The following is a 17,193-nucleotide window of genomic DNA, read 5'->3' on the forward strand; positions in this document are numbered from 1 at the left end:
AGTGGGGCAGTTCTGAAGACAAACATGGCTACTGTGAGCCTTGTCAGTGAGAGTAACCGGAAGTAGACTGAGGCCCCTGGGTGGGGTGGCCCAGAATCCATAGGTTAGGCCACTCCATCCCACCCACTTCGGGTGTCCAAAGGGAAAGTGGCAGTAGGAAAGTCTATGGACTCCCTGGTGGTCATGGCAAGGAAGGGGGAGCCCTTGTCTCCAGGGTGTGGGTGCCCCGTATTTGCATTTAAGGAGGTTCCTTTTCTTGTGCCAAAGCAGACTAGCTCAGTGCTACAGCCAAGTGTCACAGCTCTGAGGCACAGCTGAGTGTCAGAGCTCAGTGTTACGGCTCTGGGTTGAGGCTATTGCAATTTGAAGACTGGAGAATCCAGTGGTCATTCGAAGAGGTGGAGAAAAGCCTTTATCATGTTGGCAAGTTCAGAGGACTTCATACTTGAAGTCTGAACCCTCTACCAGAAAGGAGAGCCTCCTTATATAGGGATCTACAGGGCAGGTGAGCATGCTCACTGAGCAGAGGGGCGGAGTTACAGAACATTCTCCCAAGAGGGCGGACCTTAACAACATTCCTGAAAGGTCACACAGTTCAAACAATCACAAAACATTTTGGTACATTGGGCAGGAGCCCAGCAGCACAAAGTTACATTTCTCGTACAAAATATTTTGTGGAAAAGAAAAACTATGGAGGCAAGGCGAGGGAAAGGCAAGGGCCTAGCTTATTGTGTATCATTGTACTATCACTTTAGCTGAAGCAAGGTGGTTTCCAGAAGATTAACTGTCCTGTTGGATTGGGGGGGCGAGGTTCAGAACCATGCAGCAGACCCCACACCCTGGACTCCACACTTCTCACGCTGTTTGGCTCCCAGGGGAGAGGGCCCCCAGAACAGCTCTCCACCTACAGTGTGCTGGTGGTGGAGCATTCGGGAGCTGTGGTCACCGCCTTCCGACCCCAAATTTCACCTACCACATCTACTGGGAAGTCCAGTTTCCCTTCCTGTAGGACTCTATACCAGTGGTGGAGAACCATGGCGTGTGTTTGTTTTTCTTCTAAGACAAAAAGATGTTAATGTAGGAGCTCTCTTTTCTAAACTAAAACCTCAATGTCCAGCTTTGATTGCAGTGTTGGCGCTTTGTGATAGATAAGGGCTTGGGGTTGCAGTTCAGGCGCTCAACTCTAAAAGGTTCACCATCGCTGCCCTGTACCTTCCTTAGGGAGCTGCTGAGAAATGGAGCCAGAGTTACAGAGAAGGGTCATGCACCTGAGATAGAAATCAGCCAGGGGCAGGGGTTCAGCTCAGTGGTGCCACTGCCTGCCTCAAAGTGCAAGGTCCTGAGTTCGACCCCTGGTACCAGAAAAAAAAATCAGCCAGACTCTATCTAGGATATCACAACATTGTCATTCCTGTTAAGGGTTTTTATTGTTTTTGTTTTTTAAATGGGGTCTTTCTGTGTAGCTCAGGCTAGCCTTGAAGTCACAGCGATCTTCCTGCCTCAGCCTTTTGAGTGCTAGGATTATTACAGGTGCACACCACGGCACCTGGCATCCCTGTTAAGGATCTTGTGCAAAGCATCTTGGTAAATCTGGGGATATTTCACCTGGAAAAGAGGTTTCCAATGGAAGAAGATGGCCCGGCAACAAACTGAGGGGTGGGATGTGGACTCGTTCTGTTCAAGATGCAAGGATTAGAAATAGGAGTTATGGAAACCAGTTTCCTCAGGTTCAGCCTAAGTTTCCTTCTAACGGGGGCTGCAAAGCCAAGCATGGCTCTGGGAGGACAGGAGGCCCCGGCCCCCGCCCCGGTAGCCCGAGTGTGCTGAATGCTGAAGGGAGTGGGCAGGCCAGGCAGGGAGCGCTGCACAAGATGCAGGTGTGGGCTCCTCACTCCCGGGGTCAGCAAAGCTGAGCAAGGAAAACTGGGGGCACTGGGAGAGGGGCTACTGCAGGCTGACCCCAGAAACCTATAGAGGTGCTGAGCAGGTGAAATCAGCACTGAGAAGCACTCTGTCAACCAGAGCAGAAGAGTTCTGAGCAAGAGGGGCAGTCTGGCTGGGATGTGCACAGGGCGGCTAGGCAGGCGGCTGGGAACGCGCAGGCCTGGAGGTGACACTGGCGGTCTGGAGTTGGTTCCCAAGCCTGGGCCTTCGGGGCCTCTGCTGTCCTCGCTACCAGCCGCCTTGATCGCTGGACCCCTGGGAACTCACAATTAGACAGACAGTAGAAAAAATACCTTTTTATTAATGACTAGGAATAACGCGATCACGTAATGCAGGGGCGTGTCGGGGAAGGTTAGGTCCTGCCTGGGGCTGCGGGAGGACGTGCAGGAGGGCAGTGAGGTGGGTGCCCGCTGTCCACACTCAAGGGCAACGCGAAGAGAGCGCCTCACACGCCTCCTCCCGCCCTCTCCTTCCAGACCGAGCGGGTGCGGTCCCTACAGGTGCCAGGGCATCTGGAAGTTCTGGGCTGGGAGTGGGGTGCAGTGTGTGGCCTCAAAGTTGTGCAGATGCTTCCGAGCCTGAGGAAAGAGTGAGCAGGTGGGAGCAGGAACCCTGCGCCTCCCAGCTCCCTCTACAGGGGATTCCCGCCCGTGCTCACCAGAAACAAGGCCAGCTGCTGGCGTCCCTCGGCCTTCATGTCCTCCCCTGCAGAGAGGAGCCGCTCAACGGGGGCCACGGGCCCCTTCCTGGGCGCCTCCCGCCGCGCCTGCCCAGGACCCCCTTACCCACGCTCCAGGGGAAGTCAGGCCCGTGTTCTGCCTGGTAAGAGCGGAGCACGGACAGGCACCAGTCCTCCTCCACCTCCCAGCGGCTGTAAACCGAGGCTGCTGGGGCAGAGACAGCTCTCAGCAGCCGGCCTTGCCAGGCGCCGCCCCTACAGGCCTCCCGGGGTCTCACCTTCCTCCAGCTGGGACGAGGCCTCCAGCCACTGCCTCACCACCCGAAGGCCCTCCTCGGCCATCACTCGCGGGTACCTGCGGAGGGGTGCGGGACAGGAGGTGGGGCTCCATCCGGGTCCCTCCCTCGGATCCTGGCTGCCCGATCCCTCCCAGCCTCACCGGAACTGCAGGAGCTTCAGCAGGAGGTCGTTGCCTCGGTTGGACATGATGTCCTCAGGAACCCTGGGGATGAAAAGATTTCTCTGCAGAGGGCCGGGGATTTAGCTCAGTGGTGCCGCCGCCTGCCTCGCAAGTGCAAGGGCCCGAGTTCGATCTCCGGAACCAAAAAAAAAGGAGATTACTGTGGAGGGCCTGGAGGCTGGACCTTTGGTGGGCAGAAGAGGGAGGGGCAGCTTCCAGCACTCACGTGGTGGTGATGATCTCGTCCTTGGTTCTCCGGATCAGCAGCACCGGGCCCTGGTACCTTCAGGACGGGCCGTGGGAGAGCTCAGAGACAGGTGACACGTGAGGACGGCTGCCCACGCCCCCCAGCTTTCCCACCCGCCACACAGCAGGGCCCGGGGGCTCTTCAGCCAGGGTGAGGGTGAGGGCGAGGGCGAGGTTTATGGAAGAACCGGGACTGCCCTGCACCGCACTCTGCTTGCCAGATCATGAGAGGTCCCAGGCTTCGGGACCAGAAAGGGCTGTGCCATCGTGGGGCAGGGTCGCTAGGTGGGCAGTGGGCATCCACCAGCTTCCCTTCCTGCTGATGCCCGCAGAGCCCTGTGGGGATGGTGGGCGGGCGGGGCCGAGCCCTAGACCCCGGAGCCCTCACCTGCACAGCTGCTCTGCATTGTTCAGATTGAGATGCTGCCTCACCGTCCTGGTCACCAGCGCCTCTGGAGTGGGACAGAGGTGAAGGACGGCAGGGCTGAAGGCCTCCCCCCACGTGAGGGTCCCCACTGCTCAGCCGGGCGTCAGGCAGGGGCCCCAGGTGACCCACGCCCCATCCAGGACACCCCGCCCACCCTGGAAGGCTGGGCCTGGGCTGCACTCACTCCAGCTGTCGGGCATAACCTTCAAGGCCAAGGGCACCAGGTCATCAAAGGAGGCGTCCAGAACCACAGCACTGATGTCCGGGTAGCACATGGCTGCCCACGTGGCTGGTACCAGGCCAAGGAAGAGGATGAGGACTGAGGGCCCCGCCCACCACCCCACCGCCCCACAGGCCGCCCCACGATCCCTGACGGAACATGGGATGCATGGGAGACGGAAGGCAGGAAAACAGTCCCTTCCCCTGATCGCCCCAGCCCCAGGGCCTGGGCTTTTAATGACCAGGCACCGTGGGGAAGGACCTCCTTCCACTTCCTCCTCCTCCTCCCTGCAGCCGCTACCTGCCTCCCAGAGCAGGTGCCACCTTTCTGGGGGGAAAGGGTACAGCTGTGCCTACACGGGGTGTGGGAGGGAGGCTGGTACCCGTGAAGCCGCCGATGGACCAGGCATAGATGACAATGTCCTGGGGCTGGAAGCCTAGGCGGTAGATGGCAAACTGGACCACCACATCCATAGCATTGGCCTCATTCTGTGGGAATGGCACCCCCTGCAGGAGGAAGGGCGAAGGCCAGCTCAGCTGCCACCTGCAACCTCCTGCCACCTCCCTGCCACCACACACAACACGCAAGACAGGTATGAAGAACAGGGTGGTGGGGGCCGGGGATTTAGCTCAGTGGTTCAGGCACCTGCCTCGAAAGCACAAGGTCCTGAGTTCCATCCCCGGTACCAAAAAAAGAAAAAAGAACAGGGTGGTGGGAGGGGTGAGCTCTCCACGGGGTGTTTAGACACCCATGGCCTCTCTCCATTGGCCACCCCACTCCTGCACATTCCCAGCCTCCAGGCCCTCAGCACCCAAGTTGCTTGCTTGAGTGGGAGACCCCATACAAATATGCTCTCCATTTCTTCCACCAGGGGCTGACCAGAGGGAGACAGAAAACGAAAAGGGTTCGGGAGGGGGTCTCACCGTGCTTCCAGCGAAGCCTGGATGGTTCCAGCCCAGGACTGAGTATCCAGCTGTAACACAGGAGGAAACGGGGCTGAGACCTGGTGGGCAAGCCCCGCTCTGTCCGTGGGGGAAGGGGGGGAAGGGCTGCCGGCTCAGAGCCATCAGCTCTGGGCATCGCCCAGGGAGCCGAGGTCAAAGGTGAGCCACAGAGGAGAGGGGTGACTGTGTGGGGTGGAACAGGACAAGAGCACAAGGAGTCAGGGCCAACCCTGGGTTGGAATGCGAGGTTATCAAAGCAAGAAATGGACTTTCCCCCAGGCCACTCAGACCTCGCCCAGGCAAAGCGGAGCTGGGGCGTGAGGCAGAGACATTGTGTGGGGCAGAGGCTCAAGGGCCGAGCCGCCTACCGTCCAGGGGCGTGGAGATGCAGCCCACCTCGTAGAAGCCCGCGTTCCCCTCACAGCAGATCACCTGGGCAGGAGGCAGGAGGAGGCTGCTGGGCAGGAGGGAACCGCGGGGGTGGGGGCAGCCTGAGAGACTGCGGGGCAGAGGAAGGCGCAGATCCGCTCTCTCCAAGGGCACAGGAACTGGGAACTTCTCACTCCACAAGGTTCAGAGACGAGAGGCAAAACGACCCCAGACGCTCAGCACCCGGGGCCCTCAGAGGGAGACGCCCAAGGCGAGCTGCTGTGCCCAGCAGCGTCTGCATCTCCTCAGGAGGCCACGAGTGGGGAGCTCTCAGGATGGGACGGATGTTTTGGCCCTGGTGCCAGGGTTAAGGCAGGGCCTCGTGCAGGTGGAACCAGTGTGCACTGCTGAGCTGGGCTCCAGCCCTTGCAGTTTTTCCTTTAGTTCTGAGTCTGTTTTGTGTTTCTGCTGTGTGCCATGCTGCCTGCCTCCCCTCTCCCTTGCTGGGCTCTCATCTATTGTTTTTTTTTGGGTTTTTTGGTACCGGGGATCGAACTCAGGTCCTTGCACTTGCGCAGCAGGCGGCGAAACCACTGAGCTACATCCCCAGCCCTCTCATGTATTGTTATATGAACCCAAGTTCCCCAGGGCCCCAGGGTGCAAGAACTCCCCAGCGGGTAAACGGAGCCGGCCCTAGAGGCAGCTCCTACATTCCTGGCTCAGTGCTCTTTCCATGGAGGGAGGAGACTTCCTCCGAGCTCAGTTTTCTCATCTGTACAATGGGCTAGCAGGCCACAGTACCTGGTTCACAGACTGCTTTGAGTTAAACATGTGTCTTGGTTGTGGTCCATGCTAAGTGGTGACTGTTAGGATTATTATATTTTGCTTCTTGAATGTCAACTCCTGCTTCTTCATCTACTCCCCTGTCTTAGAGTTTTCCTACAGAAAAGGTCTCCAGGCTGGAGCTGGGAGATGGGATTACTCCCTGCAGTGGTTCCACAGAGCAGATGCTATAGGACTGGGCCCCCAGAACCTTTACCAGCTCCCATACTCTGCCTCTGGGCTCCCTGAACCCTCTCACCAGCTTCTGTCCCTGGGGCTCGGCTGTCCCCCGCCGGTCCACAAACATGGTGTCAATCTCGTTGCCATCACAAGCCAGCAGCTTTGCTCGGCGCCCGTTACACTAAGCAGGGGAGACGAGAGGAGCCAGGCTGTGAGGGGCAGGAGGCTGCATCCCCGGGGAGGGGCCAGTTGGGATGGCATGGGGCAGGCTTACCTCCTCCACCAGCCGTGCCTGGCCTTGCAGCAGCACCGGCATGAGAGCCTTCTGGAGCAGGTACACGGAGCCCGGGTACAGCATCCGGCGCCCCAGCGTGTGTGCCACCAGGTAGCTGTGGGGAACACGGTTTAGTAAGCCCCAAATGCCCATGGGGCCCACAGACCCTCTTCCCCCTAGACCTACAAACTCTGGGGCCTGCTTCACCCTTGTCTTCCTAGCTGCCCTGTCCTCTTTTAGGACTTAATAAAATATGACCATGCTAATGAAGATAAAAATTTTATAGGGGCTGGGGATTTAGCTCAGTGGTTTCACCGCCTGAGGCACAAGGACCCGAATTCAATCCCCGGTACCAAAAAAAAAAAAAATTTATATTCCGGCTCAGTGCATACGTACATAATGTATACACCCCCACACACACACTGTTCCTCAACTTACGATGGGGTTACACCCCAATAAAACCACTGAAAGCTGAAAATGCATTTAATGCACCTAACATGACAAAGATCATCGCGTAGGACCCTGTGGAGGCCCAGGAGTCCCGCTCGTGACCGTGTAGCCGGATGGCAGCAGCTCCCTTCTGCTGCCCAGCACCTTGCGAGAGTATCGTGCTGTGCTTCACTCGCCCCGGGACCAAGACCCCAAGTAAAGCTTAGCGTGGTGTTGCACACCTGAAGTCCCAGCACTCAGGGAGGCTGAAGCAGGAGGATCAAAAAATGCTGTAGTCTCACCTGATCAACTTAGCAAGACTCTGGCTCAAAATTAAAAACAAAACTTAAGAAATAAAGAGGGCTGGGGATGTAGCTCAGAGATAGACCACCCCTGGATTTGATCTCCAGTACCCCCTCAAAAAAATCCAAAATTTGAAGTACGGCTGGGGATGGTGGTTTAGGCCTCTAATCCTAGCTACCTGGAAGGCTGAGGCAAGAGAATTACTTAAGGCTAGGAGTTTGGGGGCAGCCTAGGTGGCACAGCAAGACCTCATCTCAAAGAAACAAAAGATAAAAACAAAACACTGTGTTGCCCCGAAGCTCATATATGTTGACACCCAATCACCAATGTGGTGACATTTGAGCAGGTGGGGCCTCTGGGAGGTAATCAGTCTAATAGCCTTCTAAAACGGGCTCCACAGGTGCAGTGGCACATGCCTGTAACCGCAGGACTCAAGAGGCTGAGGCAGGAGGATTGCTGTTAGAGGCCAGCAAGTTCAAGACCAGCCTGAACTACACAGTGAGATCCTGTCTCAACCAATCAATCCATCAGTCAGTCAGTGAGGCTCTAGAGACAGCAAGAAGATGCCTCCTATGAACCAGGAAATGGGGCCACATGACACACCACATATGCTGGTGTCTGATCGCGGACTCTGCAGTCTCCAGAACCATGGGAAACAAACTTCTGTCATTTATAAGCTAAAAACCAAAACCCCAATAAAACAAAGCCCCATCCAGGTGCAGCAGCACAGCCCATAATCGCAGCAGCACTCAGGAGGCTGAGGCAGGGAGGTCATGAGTTTGAGGCCAGCCGCAGCAGCTATGTCTCGAAAACACAAAACAAACAAACCCCCCAAAAATTTGTAGTGTGTTACCACGGTAAGCTGGGGAGCATCTGTACATAATTCTGAGACTCTTACAAGATAATACTTCTTATGTAAAGTAAGTAAAAGCAAAGTCATTACCAAACATGATTTTTTTTTTTTGGTACTGGGGATCAAACTCGGGACCTTGTGCTTGCGAGGCAGGCGCTGGAACCACTGAGCTACATCCCAATCCTGGCCCTCCAAACGTGATTTTGTTAGTACAAAAACACCACTTACTAAAAGCCCCCAGGCAGGACCAGGGGAGGTGGCTCAATGCAAAGCACTTGCCCAGCTTCCACAAGGCCCTGGGTTCAATCCCCAGCACACCCCACAAAGTCTCCAAATAGATAATATTTGTAAAGTAACACTTTTAGTACACAAATAATTTCAAGATTCCTTACTGGGTCAAGATCCAAAGTCTGAAACAAACTGTTGGGGTAGGAACCTGGTATACCGCTCACTGCAATACGCCTGACAGCGGCCACACTGGATGTGCCCAGCACTGCGCTGCGCAGGATCTTAGCACTTACGAGCAAATGCACTACTCCACCCTGACAATCAGTGGGGCACAGATGTCAAGGCCAGATCGCCCTCACATCCTGAACATGCGAACAGACAAAATGTAGGTGCTGTTCCTAAAAAGGATGGTTAACCGCTTCCAGTTAACCCTGAAGTAGGATCCGTCCCCAAAACCTTACACAACCCTCCCAGAGTCCCTCCCAAAACCTCCAATCTGGCTTTCCTCAGACTGATTTGCACAGTCACCGCCCCCCGCCCCCCACCCCCCCGGGTATTCTAGAACCTGCTGACCACCTCTCACAGCCGCAGATAATTCCCAGCTCCTGCTCCACAGAGGACAGCAGTGGTCACTGCCATTACTCCCGACACCGGCACCCAGGAGGACTCAGCAACTTTACCATGCCCTCAGCCACCCGGGCAAGGTGGGAGCCCTTCAGAAATCACCATTCCGATCTCCTCAGCCGTGCTCAGAGGCAGGCTATTCCCAGAGGCAGAAAGTAGGCACAGTGGCCGAGGAGATCCAAGGAGCAGAGCAGCACCCGGAGCTGGCTCCAGCTACAGAACTGTCTCCTCTCCACCCCAACCTGCCACTCCCTCCCAGCCTCACTGAAAGAGCCTTTGTGTCAGACAGAACTGGGTTAATGTCCCACTTCTTCCTTTACTACCTGTGAGACTGGAAGTCTCTGAGCCTCTTCTTCACACATAAATGTGAATAAAACGATACACACAAAGCCCGTGGCACTCGGCCCAGAAAGTGACGGCTATCTTACAATGGGGCAGCCAGTCCTGAGGCCCGCGCCCCAGCCCCTCCACCCCACTGTTTCCCACCTGGTAATCTGGCAAGGCAGCTTCTTAACCCGGTTGAGGAAGGTGTCTGCTGTTCCCCGGTGCAGGGGCTCGGGGCGAAGCAGGGCCACGCCCCGGCGGGACGGGCCCCCCCGGGACTCCTTCCTGAGGAGGGAGGAAGCAGGAGAGGAGGGGTCAGAGGTCTGCAGGAGCTGGGGTCTGGGGAAGGGACGGTGCAGGGACCCTGTGGGACAGCTCCCAGGAAGGGACAGGCCCTCACCGGCTGCTGGGCTCTTCCCAGTGGAAGTCGATGGGCCAGCTCCTGAAGTCGAAGTTGTAGTTGGCAAGCTGCCTCTGCAGTGGGCAGGGTACAAAAGCAGGGGAGAGAACGGGGGCTGCGAACTGGGTGCAGGCCCTCGGGCCCATGTGCAAGGCCCTTGGGATCCAGGCCCTGGCCCCACACGTCACGGGGAGACCGAGCGCAGGCCAGCAGCCTCTGGTTCTCAGGTGGAGAACTGAGCACCAGGCAAGGCAGCGCTCCTCAGGCACCAGCCCAGCCTGTCTGCTCTCTTCCAGGGGAGGACCCTGACCCTGCTTTTCTAAACCTGTTAGACGGAGCCAGCCCGGGAGGGAGGGGGCCAGAGCTTCTTGGTGGCAGGTGGACGCCAGCCGCTCTGGCTTCTTCCCTGCCTGATCCCTCACTGGATCTCAGCGCACACTGCAGCCCCAGGGCCGAGCGAGAGGAGAGTCAGCGGGCTCCCCACACTGGGATCTCCTTCTGAATGAAGCCCTGACTGTTCCTGCTTCCCCTCGGCACCTGGAGCCCAGGCCAGCGCTGCCACACAGACCATCTGCACTTCCGGTCACTGTGGGCTCGGTCCACACACCCCGAGCAGGCAGTTCGAGCTGAGCCTGCGCACTCTGCCAGCTTCCTCCCCCACCCCCGGAGCTCCCAGCTCTCTTTTGAGGGCTATTTTTTTGTTTTCTGTCACAGAAATTTTGTAACATTTTCAAAAATAACTTGACTGAAAGAGAGCAACGGGGAAATTATACAAATATGTAAATGACAAATCCAAATGAAGAAAAGCTGGTCTCAGCCAGGCTTTGCTTAGACCTGCTCTCGGATGGAGACCTAGCCGCTTCTTTGCTCTGTGACTCTGCATAGGTCACTAAACCCCTTTTCGCTTCTGTTTCCTCAAATGCACAAATAAACCGGGCGAGGTGCCACACGCCTGTAATCCCAGCACTCGGGAGGCTGAGGCAGGTGGATCACTGAGTTCGAGGCCAGCCTAAGCTACATAGTGAGTTCAGGGCCAGCCTGAACTACAAAGGGAGAGACCCTGCCTCAAAAAAAAAAAAAAAAAGAAAAAATCAAATGCACAAATGAGAGTAATTATGCTACATCATGAGGTTGCTGCGAGGATTAGAAAGGGTGTGTGCAGCATGCAAAGTGCCTCAGACAGCAGCACAGCACTTGGCATCATTAAATTACACAGCTCCATAATGGTGGTGTGGAGCAACCTTAATGTGATGATGGTGGTCACAGCTGTTTGAAGCCAGGAGCCCCCTCACAACAGGAAGAGGCTTTATGGGGCTCCATAGCCCTTTCTCAAAGATAATCACACTCCAGCACCAGCAGGCCTGGCAGGACTTCAAGGACACTGTGCCCTGGCTTTCCTTCTGCTTGGCGCCAAGCTGTTTCCAAGCACAGGAGTCACCGTACCTGTCCATCTCGTCCCATCCCCAAACAAAGCCAGCAGGGTGTTAGGCGCACACAACAAAAATAAACAGAGCTGAGTTGCTGTGACAAAAGAAAACTCTTCTACACGCACTGGGGGTATTTCTACATTCGGGCAAGGCTTGCAGACGGAAGTTGGAGGAGGACAGGGTTGCTCTACAGAATATTCCATTAGAAGGAACAGGGAAGCCAGGCCCACAACAGAGGGTGAAGGAGATGGCAATGTGCAGACCAAGACCCAGTGTGCAGGTGGCAAAGCACACGGCTGCTGCCTCCTCCTGCAGAGCGCAGAGCCCGGAGCCCAGGCAGCTGAGGAAGCCACCAGCAGGGCACAGGTCTGGCGCCTTTCCCGGAACGTCTCACCTTGTTTTCTGCAGATTGGTTCCGATGTGTTGCTTCCAAGATGCTGATGAACTGCCGGTACTGGGGGTTGGTCCAGCGGCCAATGCCTGGAGAGGACAGGAAGCAGCGTTAGGAAAACTGGGAAGCAGGATGTTTTAGGGAAAGACCTAGACATGGGCAAGAATGCTCTGGAGGGAGACATGAGAAAAAGAGCAACCGAGGGCTGTGATACGGGGAAACACTTTCTCCCTCCTCCTCGTTGCAGGATTCTTCCTTAGCTTTAGTTTGTTTCTCGCTAGACCAGCAAGCTTCCGCGCTGCAGAACGTTCGTTCTCCCTGGTGTTAACACAACGTCACACGCCTGGCTAACTCGGGTCTCCCTTCTTTTTCTTGCCAGGCTTGCTTTCTGTATGTTCTAACCCTGCCCTCTGGCTTCCCAGCCTCTGGTCCTCACCCAGCCTTCTACCTTTTCTTCATCCTCATTCTCTTCAACTGCTCCACTCAGCAAGATTCCTGTTCCTCAAGATTCCTTCCTCCTCTGCTCCCTGGGCCCATCTGCTGTTGTTGTTGTTGTTTTCTGAGGCAGGGTCCCATATGCAGTAGTTCAGGCTGGCCTTGAGCTCACTGTGTAGCCCAAGTTGGTCTCAAACTTTTGATGATCCTCCTGCCTCAGCCTCCTGAATGCTGGGATCACAGGTGGGCACCACCACGCCCAGCCCTGGGCCCACTGCTTTGGACCAATTCCTAGACTGTTCCTCTCCGGTCTCGTTTCTCCTTCCCTCTCCAAAGGCGGCAGCTCTCAGTGCCACCCCTCTTTCTTCATCTGCTCCACTCAGGGGCTGTACCCACCCTCTCCTCCCTGCAGAGGAGCCTCCAATCCCACCCTCTCTCCTCCCTGACCTGGCAGGCGCCCTGTGCCAGGCACACCCTACCCACAGGAGACAGGCAGGAAATGAGACAGTCCCTGCCCTCAGGGAGCTGCCATTCTGGCTGGGGGTGAGGTGGGACTGGGGAAGGAAAATAAAGAAGAAAACCAGAAAACATCAGGCAGAGTAAGTGCAGCAAAGACAGTAAAACCAGAAAGAACTAGAACTCTAGGCGTCCCTCAAGGGCAGCAACCCCAAACAGTATGATCACAAGCAAATGAAGTGCGCTGGAGAAAGGCTTGCAGAGAGCAATGCCATGTAGGCCAACAATGTAAAAAGCACACACAGCACTGCTGTTTATGGATTCTTACTGTACTTCATACATTCTAAGAAGCTTGTGTGTGTGTGTGTGTGTGTGTGCGCGCGCGCATGTATGTGCGTGTAAACGGGGATAAAACCCAGGGCCTTCACACTGAGATACTTCCCAGCCCCCCGACCCTTTCTTGGTACCAGGGATCAAACTCAGGTCCTTGCACTTGCACAGCAGCCGGCGAAACCACTGAGCTAAATCCCCGGCCCTCCAGCCCTTTTTCTTTTGAGACAGGGTCTTGTTAAATTGCCTAGGCTGGACTTGAACTCACTGCACTCCTCCTGCCTCAGTGCTGGGATTACAGACCTAGCAAGAAATATGGACCAGAATAAAACCACCCCTTAGACAACAGTTACTTCTGGTGAAAGAACATGGGAATGGGAGGATTCCAAAGGCATCTCCAACTCAAATGCAATGCTTCAGTAATTTTAGGGACAAAAGTTATCTGAAGTGGTACCACAAAACACAAACATTTTAGTTCTTTTTTATTTGTTTTTTTTAGAGATAGGGTCTTGCTCTGTAGTTCAGGCTGGCCTCAGACTCAAGGTGATCTCCTGCCTCAGCCTCCTGAGTGCTGGGATTACAGGCATGAGCCACCACCCTCAGCCTAACCTCTTTTTTTTTTTTTAATATTGTGAGATAGAACATATGAATATAAAACATACATTCTGCCTTTTAAAAAATGGAAAGCAAGCTGGATGTGGTGGCACACACCTATAATCCCAGTATTCTGGGAGGTGGAGGCAAGATGATCGAAAGTTCCAGCCCAGCGTGGGCAACTCAGTGACTTGAGATCCTGTCTCAAAATTTAAAAAAAGGGGGTTAGGGATGTAGCTCAGCATAAAGGTCCTGGGTTCAATCCCCAATATCACAGGAGGGAAGAAAAAAGCAAAGCAACCATTCACTTGACTATAATCCAGGCCAAGAGAACAAAGCCAACTCCCACCAAGAGGTCTTCCCACGCTGTACTGTCCACCCATGTATGTAATTACTTGCCTGGCCCTCAGGATAACCACGTCCTTGTTCTCTTTCATGTCCTACCCTGCATTCCTTCTGAACTCCATGTAAGTGAAAACACACTGCACACATCATTTGTGGTCGGCTTCCTCCACTTAACATTACCTCTGCGGGACTCATTTGCATTAAGTGTAGCTACAGTTTGCTTATTTGCATTGCTGTTCAGTGTTCTGTTTGTAGCCACGAAAAGTACTTTTGGTTTAGGATTATTACAAACAATGCAGTATGCAACACTGTACATATACATCATCTGTGCATGTACAGAAACTTCTGTAGTGGACATGTTTGGGAACGTGTGTGTATGTGTGTTGCAGGGTGTATTCATCTAGAAAACAGCAAACTCCCAACCCCCCACAATGAATGTAATCATTAGGTACTGCAAACATGTACTGATAAAAATTTAAAAAGAAAACAGCAGACTTTTTGTTAATTTCTTTTTCATATTTATGACCTAAGCCCCTTAAAGAAAGATCATGCCTGAGACCATTCTCAATGATTTCCCCTCAGGCCCAGCATCGAACTGCATTTGCAGAGAGTACTTAACATCTACCCAGTGATGAGTGGATCCACACTAGGCTTCTCTCCACCTACCTCGGAGGCAGGCCACGCCTGCCAACAGCAGCAGCAGTGTCCCCGCATAGTGAGAAAATGGCACCACTTTGGACAGACTCAAGTAACCTGCGAGGGGAGAGGGTGATATGAGCAGCTCTCTGCAGCCCTCTCAGCTCTTCCCAGCTCAGCCCCAGCCTCCACCCCACGCTGCCTCTTGTTATGGCCACATCCTCAGGGGGAAGAGTAAGCCAAGTCGTCCTCACAGGCCCTTCTCCTCTTCAGGGGTCCGGCTCATCTGCCAACAACACGCCCATTCCCTGCCCCACCTCCTTTCAAACCACACTGACCTTTCCTGTACAAGTAGAAGAACGCGAAGGGAGAAGAGTAGTAAGAGATGGACCAGAAGGCTGAAGCCTGCAGCAGAGACAGGGACAGGCAATCAATACACACACACACACACACACACACACACACACACACACACACACGTGCGCGTGTATGTGCACAAACACATGTGCATGCACGCACAGGCACAGGTCTGCGCCTCCCAGGCCTAGGCTCGAGCAAGTGAAAATGCCAGGAATATCATATCAAGCACCTATCCTGTGCGTGCCAACATGCACACAGTAGGCACTCAGTATTTGTTGAAATGTGTTGTACCAGAGCACAATGGGGGCTGGAAAAACTCGGCACTGGTTCTATTTTCTTCCTTTAATTACCTCCAGACATAATTTCACCACATTTCAAGGCCTGTTTCCCTGTCTACTCAAATTAATCAAGGCTTTTCAGTTGACCCTGTTCGGACAGCCCCTGGCCCAGTCCCCAGGAGATGGGCGCTGTCACTACAGATCCCAGCCAGAGAGAACAGCTGTCTCTGCAGCCGAGGAGGTTAGTTGCCAGGGAGGACAGGTCGCTGGGGACTGCAGGACTGAGCACCTGCAGATGGCCCCCAGAGTCAGCATGTTTTCCTCGGGGGCTCAGGCTGCCCCAGAGAAAGCCACACTACATACCAAAGTGGGGTGCCAAGTGTGTCTGTGAGCATGTCAGACAGGTCTGTGTGGAGCCCCAGCACCCCCACCCCCGGGGCGCTGTCTTGTCCCAGGTTTAGGAGGGCAGCTGGGGCTAGAAAGACGCAGTGAGTGGCAGATGCCAGGGCAGACATACCAGTGCCAGGATGCTGTCTGCATGTTTCTCCAGGGCACGGGGCTGGTAATATGTATCCTGCAGAAACAGATGGCCCGGTTAAAGACACTACCGGATGACAGGTCTTTTTCCTTCCCTTCTGGATGCTCTAATGTGGGTCCTTCGGTTCTAGCCTCCTTGGGACACCCCTGGCCTTCACAGAATCCACTCTTCCTCACCCCCACCCTGAGCCTGATTTCCCACCCGTGACCAGGAGAGCAAACAAGAGGCGCTCGACTTTGAAGCAGAAGTGAAAGCACTGAGGGCCGACTTCTGCTCCTTTTCCAGTGAGCGTGTACAGAAGGGGAGAAAGGTGACAGGAGACTCGGTGACAATTCTAAGAGGGAAAGAAGAGCAATAGAAGTAAAAGTAGGTTGATTAAGAAAGAGACTATGGCCAGGGGTGGGTGGTTCAGAGAGATTCAGAAACATAATCTGAGACTGCCAATGCAAAGAGAGGGAATATTCAGGAGAACAGCCTGCCACCAGCAGCAGCTCGCGTGAATGCAAAGACTGGATCTCCCTCCAGGCTGGGCTGAGGGGTAAGGGAAAGACAGCGGATATATGACATGTAGAAGTCATTTTGAAATTCAAGGCCAGGTTAAAGGGAAGTTAAGCAGAGCCAGGGAAGGTACCAAGAGCTACTGAGGAAAAAGAAACTAGGCGTCAAGACGGCGGCCAAGTCCGCCAGCGCCCCATTCCGTGCAGGGTCTCGGGCAGGACCCACGATCGACTGGGACAGACAGGAACCATGACAGGCGGGGTGGGGGACGCGGCGAGGAAAGGCAAGGGCTGGAAGTCGGAATGAGAAAGCGGTGCTCAAATAGGGCTACAGAGAGGAGACGGCCAGTCCGCAGGCGTGACTTGAACCCAGGAAGCATGATGGGAGCAGACTTTTCGGACAACTAGCTTGACAAGCAGGCTCCCCTGATTTCCAATAATGGGCACTTCTAGGGAGCAAAGGCCCTAAAAGGTTTGGACCGTACCATGTTCTTGACCAGGGGGGAACTCGACTCACCCAGGAGCTGGAAGGGGGGTTAGTGACTGAAGTTGGAGTCTCAGGGACGCTGGACGGGGCCCTTTCTGAGTCCCTCTCCCGGTAGATTTTGTAGAGCCGGGGGCCTAGGACGCAGCTCAGCAGCTTCGCCATGGCCCCGGCTTGAGCCGCTGCTCTCCCAGCAGCAGGTCCCCCACTGGCCCCGCCCCGCCTGCCTCTGAGGAGCTGCGAGCCCTTAACGTCAGCACGTACCGGTTCCGCCTCACGCAGAGTCGAGACCTCTTTAGCGCTCCTTGCGAAAGTTTTCATTCAGTTGGACCTACGGATACAGCAGTGGCCAGAAATTATTTGGAGGCGTTGGACACGGAAAGTTAGAAAATTGTTAGGGATAGTTAAATCATTTTTTTCTATCCCTTACTCTCCAGCAACAGTAGAAACGCTAGGAAAGATTAGGAGCACTTAACAAGAGCTACAAAAATATGCAAGGTATCAAGAAATGAATGTAATAGAAGAAATGCAACATTTTAAAGAAGAAAAATATTAAAAGATTATCAGAAAAGGTAAATGTAAGGTTAAATAAATGGAGAGCTACATCATGGAAAACAATTCAGGAAAATAGCACCGCTAAAGATATGTGGAATACTTGTTAAAAGAAAATGAATGAGGCTCGGTGACATTGATATA

General features: G+C 54.5%; 1 protein-coding gene across 5 annotated transcripts; it reads right to left on the bottom strand.

Annotated features, from left to right (window-relative positions):
* Positions 1–2,224: 2,224 nt before the first annotated feature.
* Positions 2,225–16,737, bottom strand: Abhd16a (abhydrolase domain containing 16A, phospholipase). 5 transcript variants are annotated; one of them, XM_087210348.1, is made up of 20 exons: positions 16,531–16,737; positions 15,496–15,552; positions 14,679–14,745; positions 14,371–14,457; positions 11,548–11,633; positions 9,727–9,800; positions 9,489–9,611; positions 6,566–6,680; positions 6,371–6,472; positions 5,353–5,374; positions 4,900–4,949; positions 4,359–4,482; positions 3,941–4,045; positions 3,718–3,781; positions 3,310–3,366; positions 3,063–3,125; positions 2,902–2,978; positions 2,730–2,831; positions 2,603–2,649; positions 2,225–2,522 (listed from the first exon to the last, which is right to left on the bottom strand). In XM_087210348.1, exons 1-20 carry the CDS (start codon positions 16,660–16,662, stop codon positions 2,439–2,441), a joined length of 1,638 nt encoding a protein of 545 aa, XP_087066474.1. In that variant the 5' UTR covers positions 16,663–16,737; the 3' UTR covers positions 2,225–2,438. The 5 variants fall into 5 exon arrangements, 4 of the variants coding, with proteins under 4 accessions (XP_087066474.1, XP_087066475.1, XP_004847034.1 ...); XM_087210349.1 differs by having other exon boundaries at positions 5,289–5,374; XM_004846977.3 differs by lacking the exon at positions 5,353–5,374 and adding an exon at positions 5,289–5,352 and having other exon boundaries at positions 2,730–2,828; positions 16,531–16,736.
* Positions 16,738–17,193: the final 456 nt, after the last annotated feature.

Source organism: Heterocephalus glaber, unplaced genomic scaffold (genome assembly GCF_053883595.1).
Source record: "Heterocephalus glaber isolate CG9 unplaced genomic scaffold, H.glaber_assembly_v1.0 deba00001141, whole genome shotgun sequence".
Classification (NCBI taxonomy): Eukaryota; Metazoa; Chordata; class Mammalia; order Rodentia; family Bathyergidae; genus Heterocephalus; species Heterocephalus glaber.

Coding starts and splice junctions, on each gene's coding strand:
- Abhd16a (XM_004846976.3), bottom strand. CDS start 16,662: ATGGCGAAGCTGCTGAGCTGCGTCCTAGGCCCCCGGCTCTACAAAATC. Junction 6,473..6,565: donor AGGCACGGCTGGTGGAGGAG/GTAAGCCTGCCC, acceptor TCCCCTGCTTAG/TGTAACGGGCGCCGAGCAAA. Junction 4,950..5,288: donor CATCTCCACGCCCCTGGACG/GTAGGCGGCTCG, acceptor CCTGTGTTACAG/CTGGATACTCAGTCCTGGGC.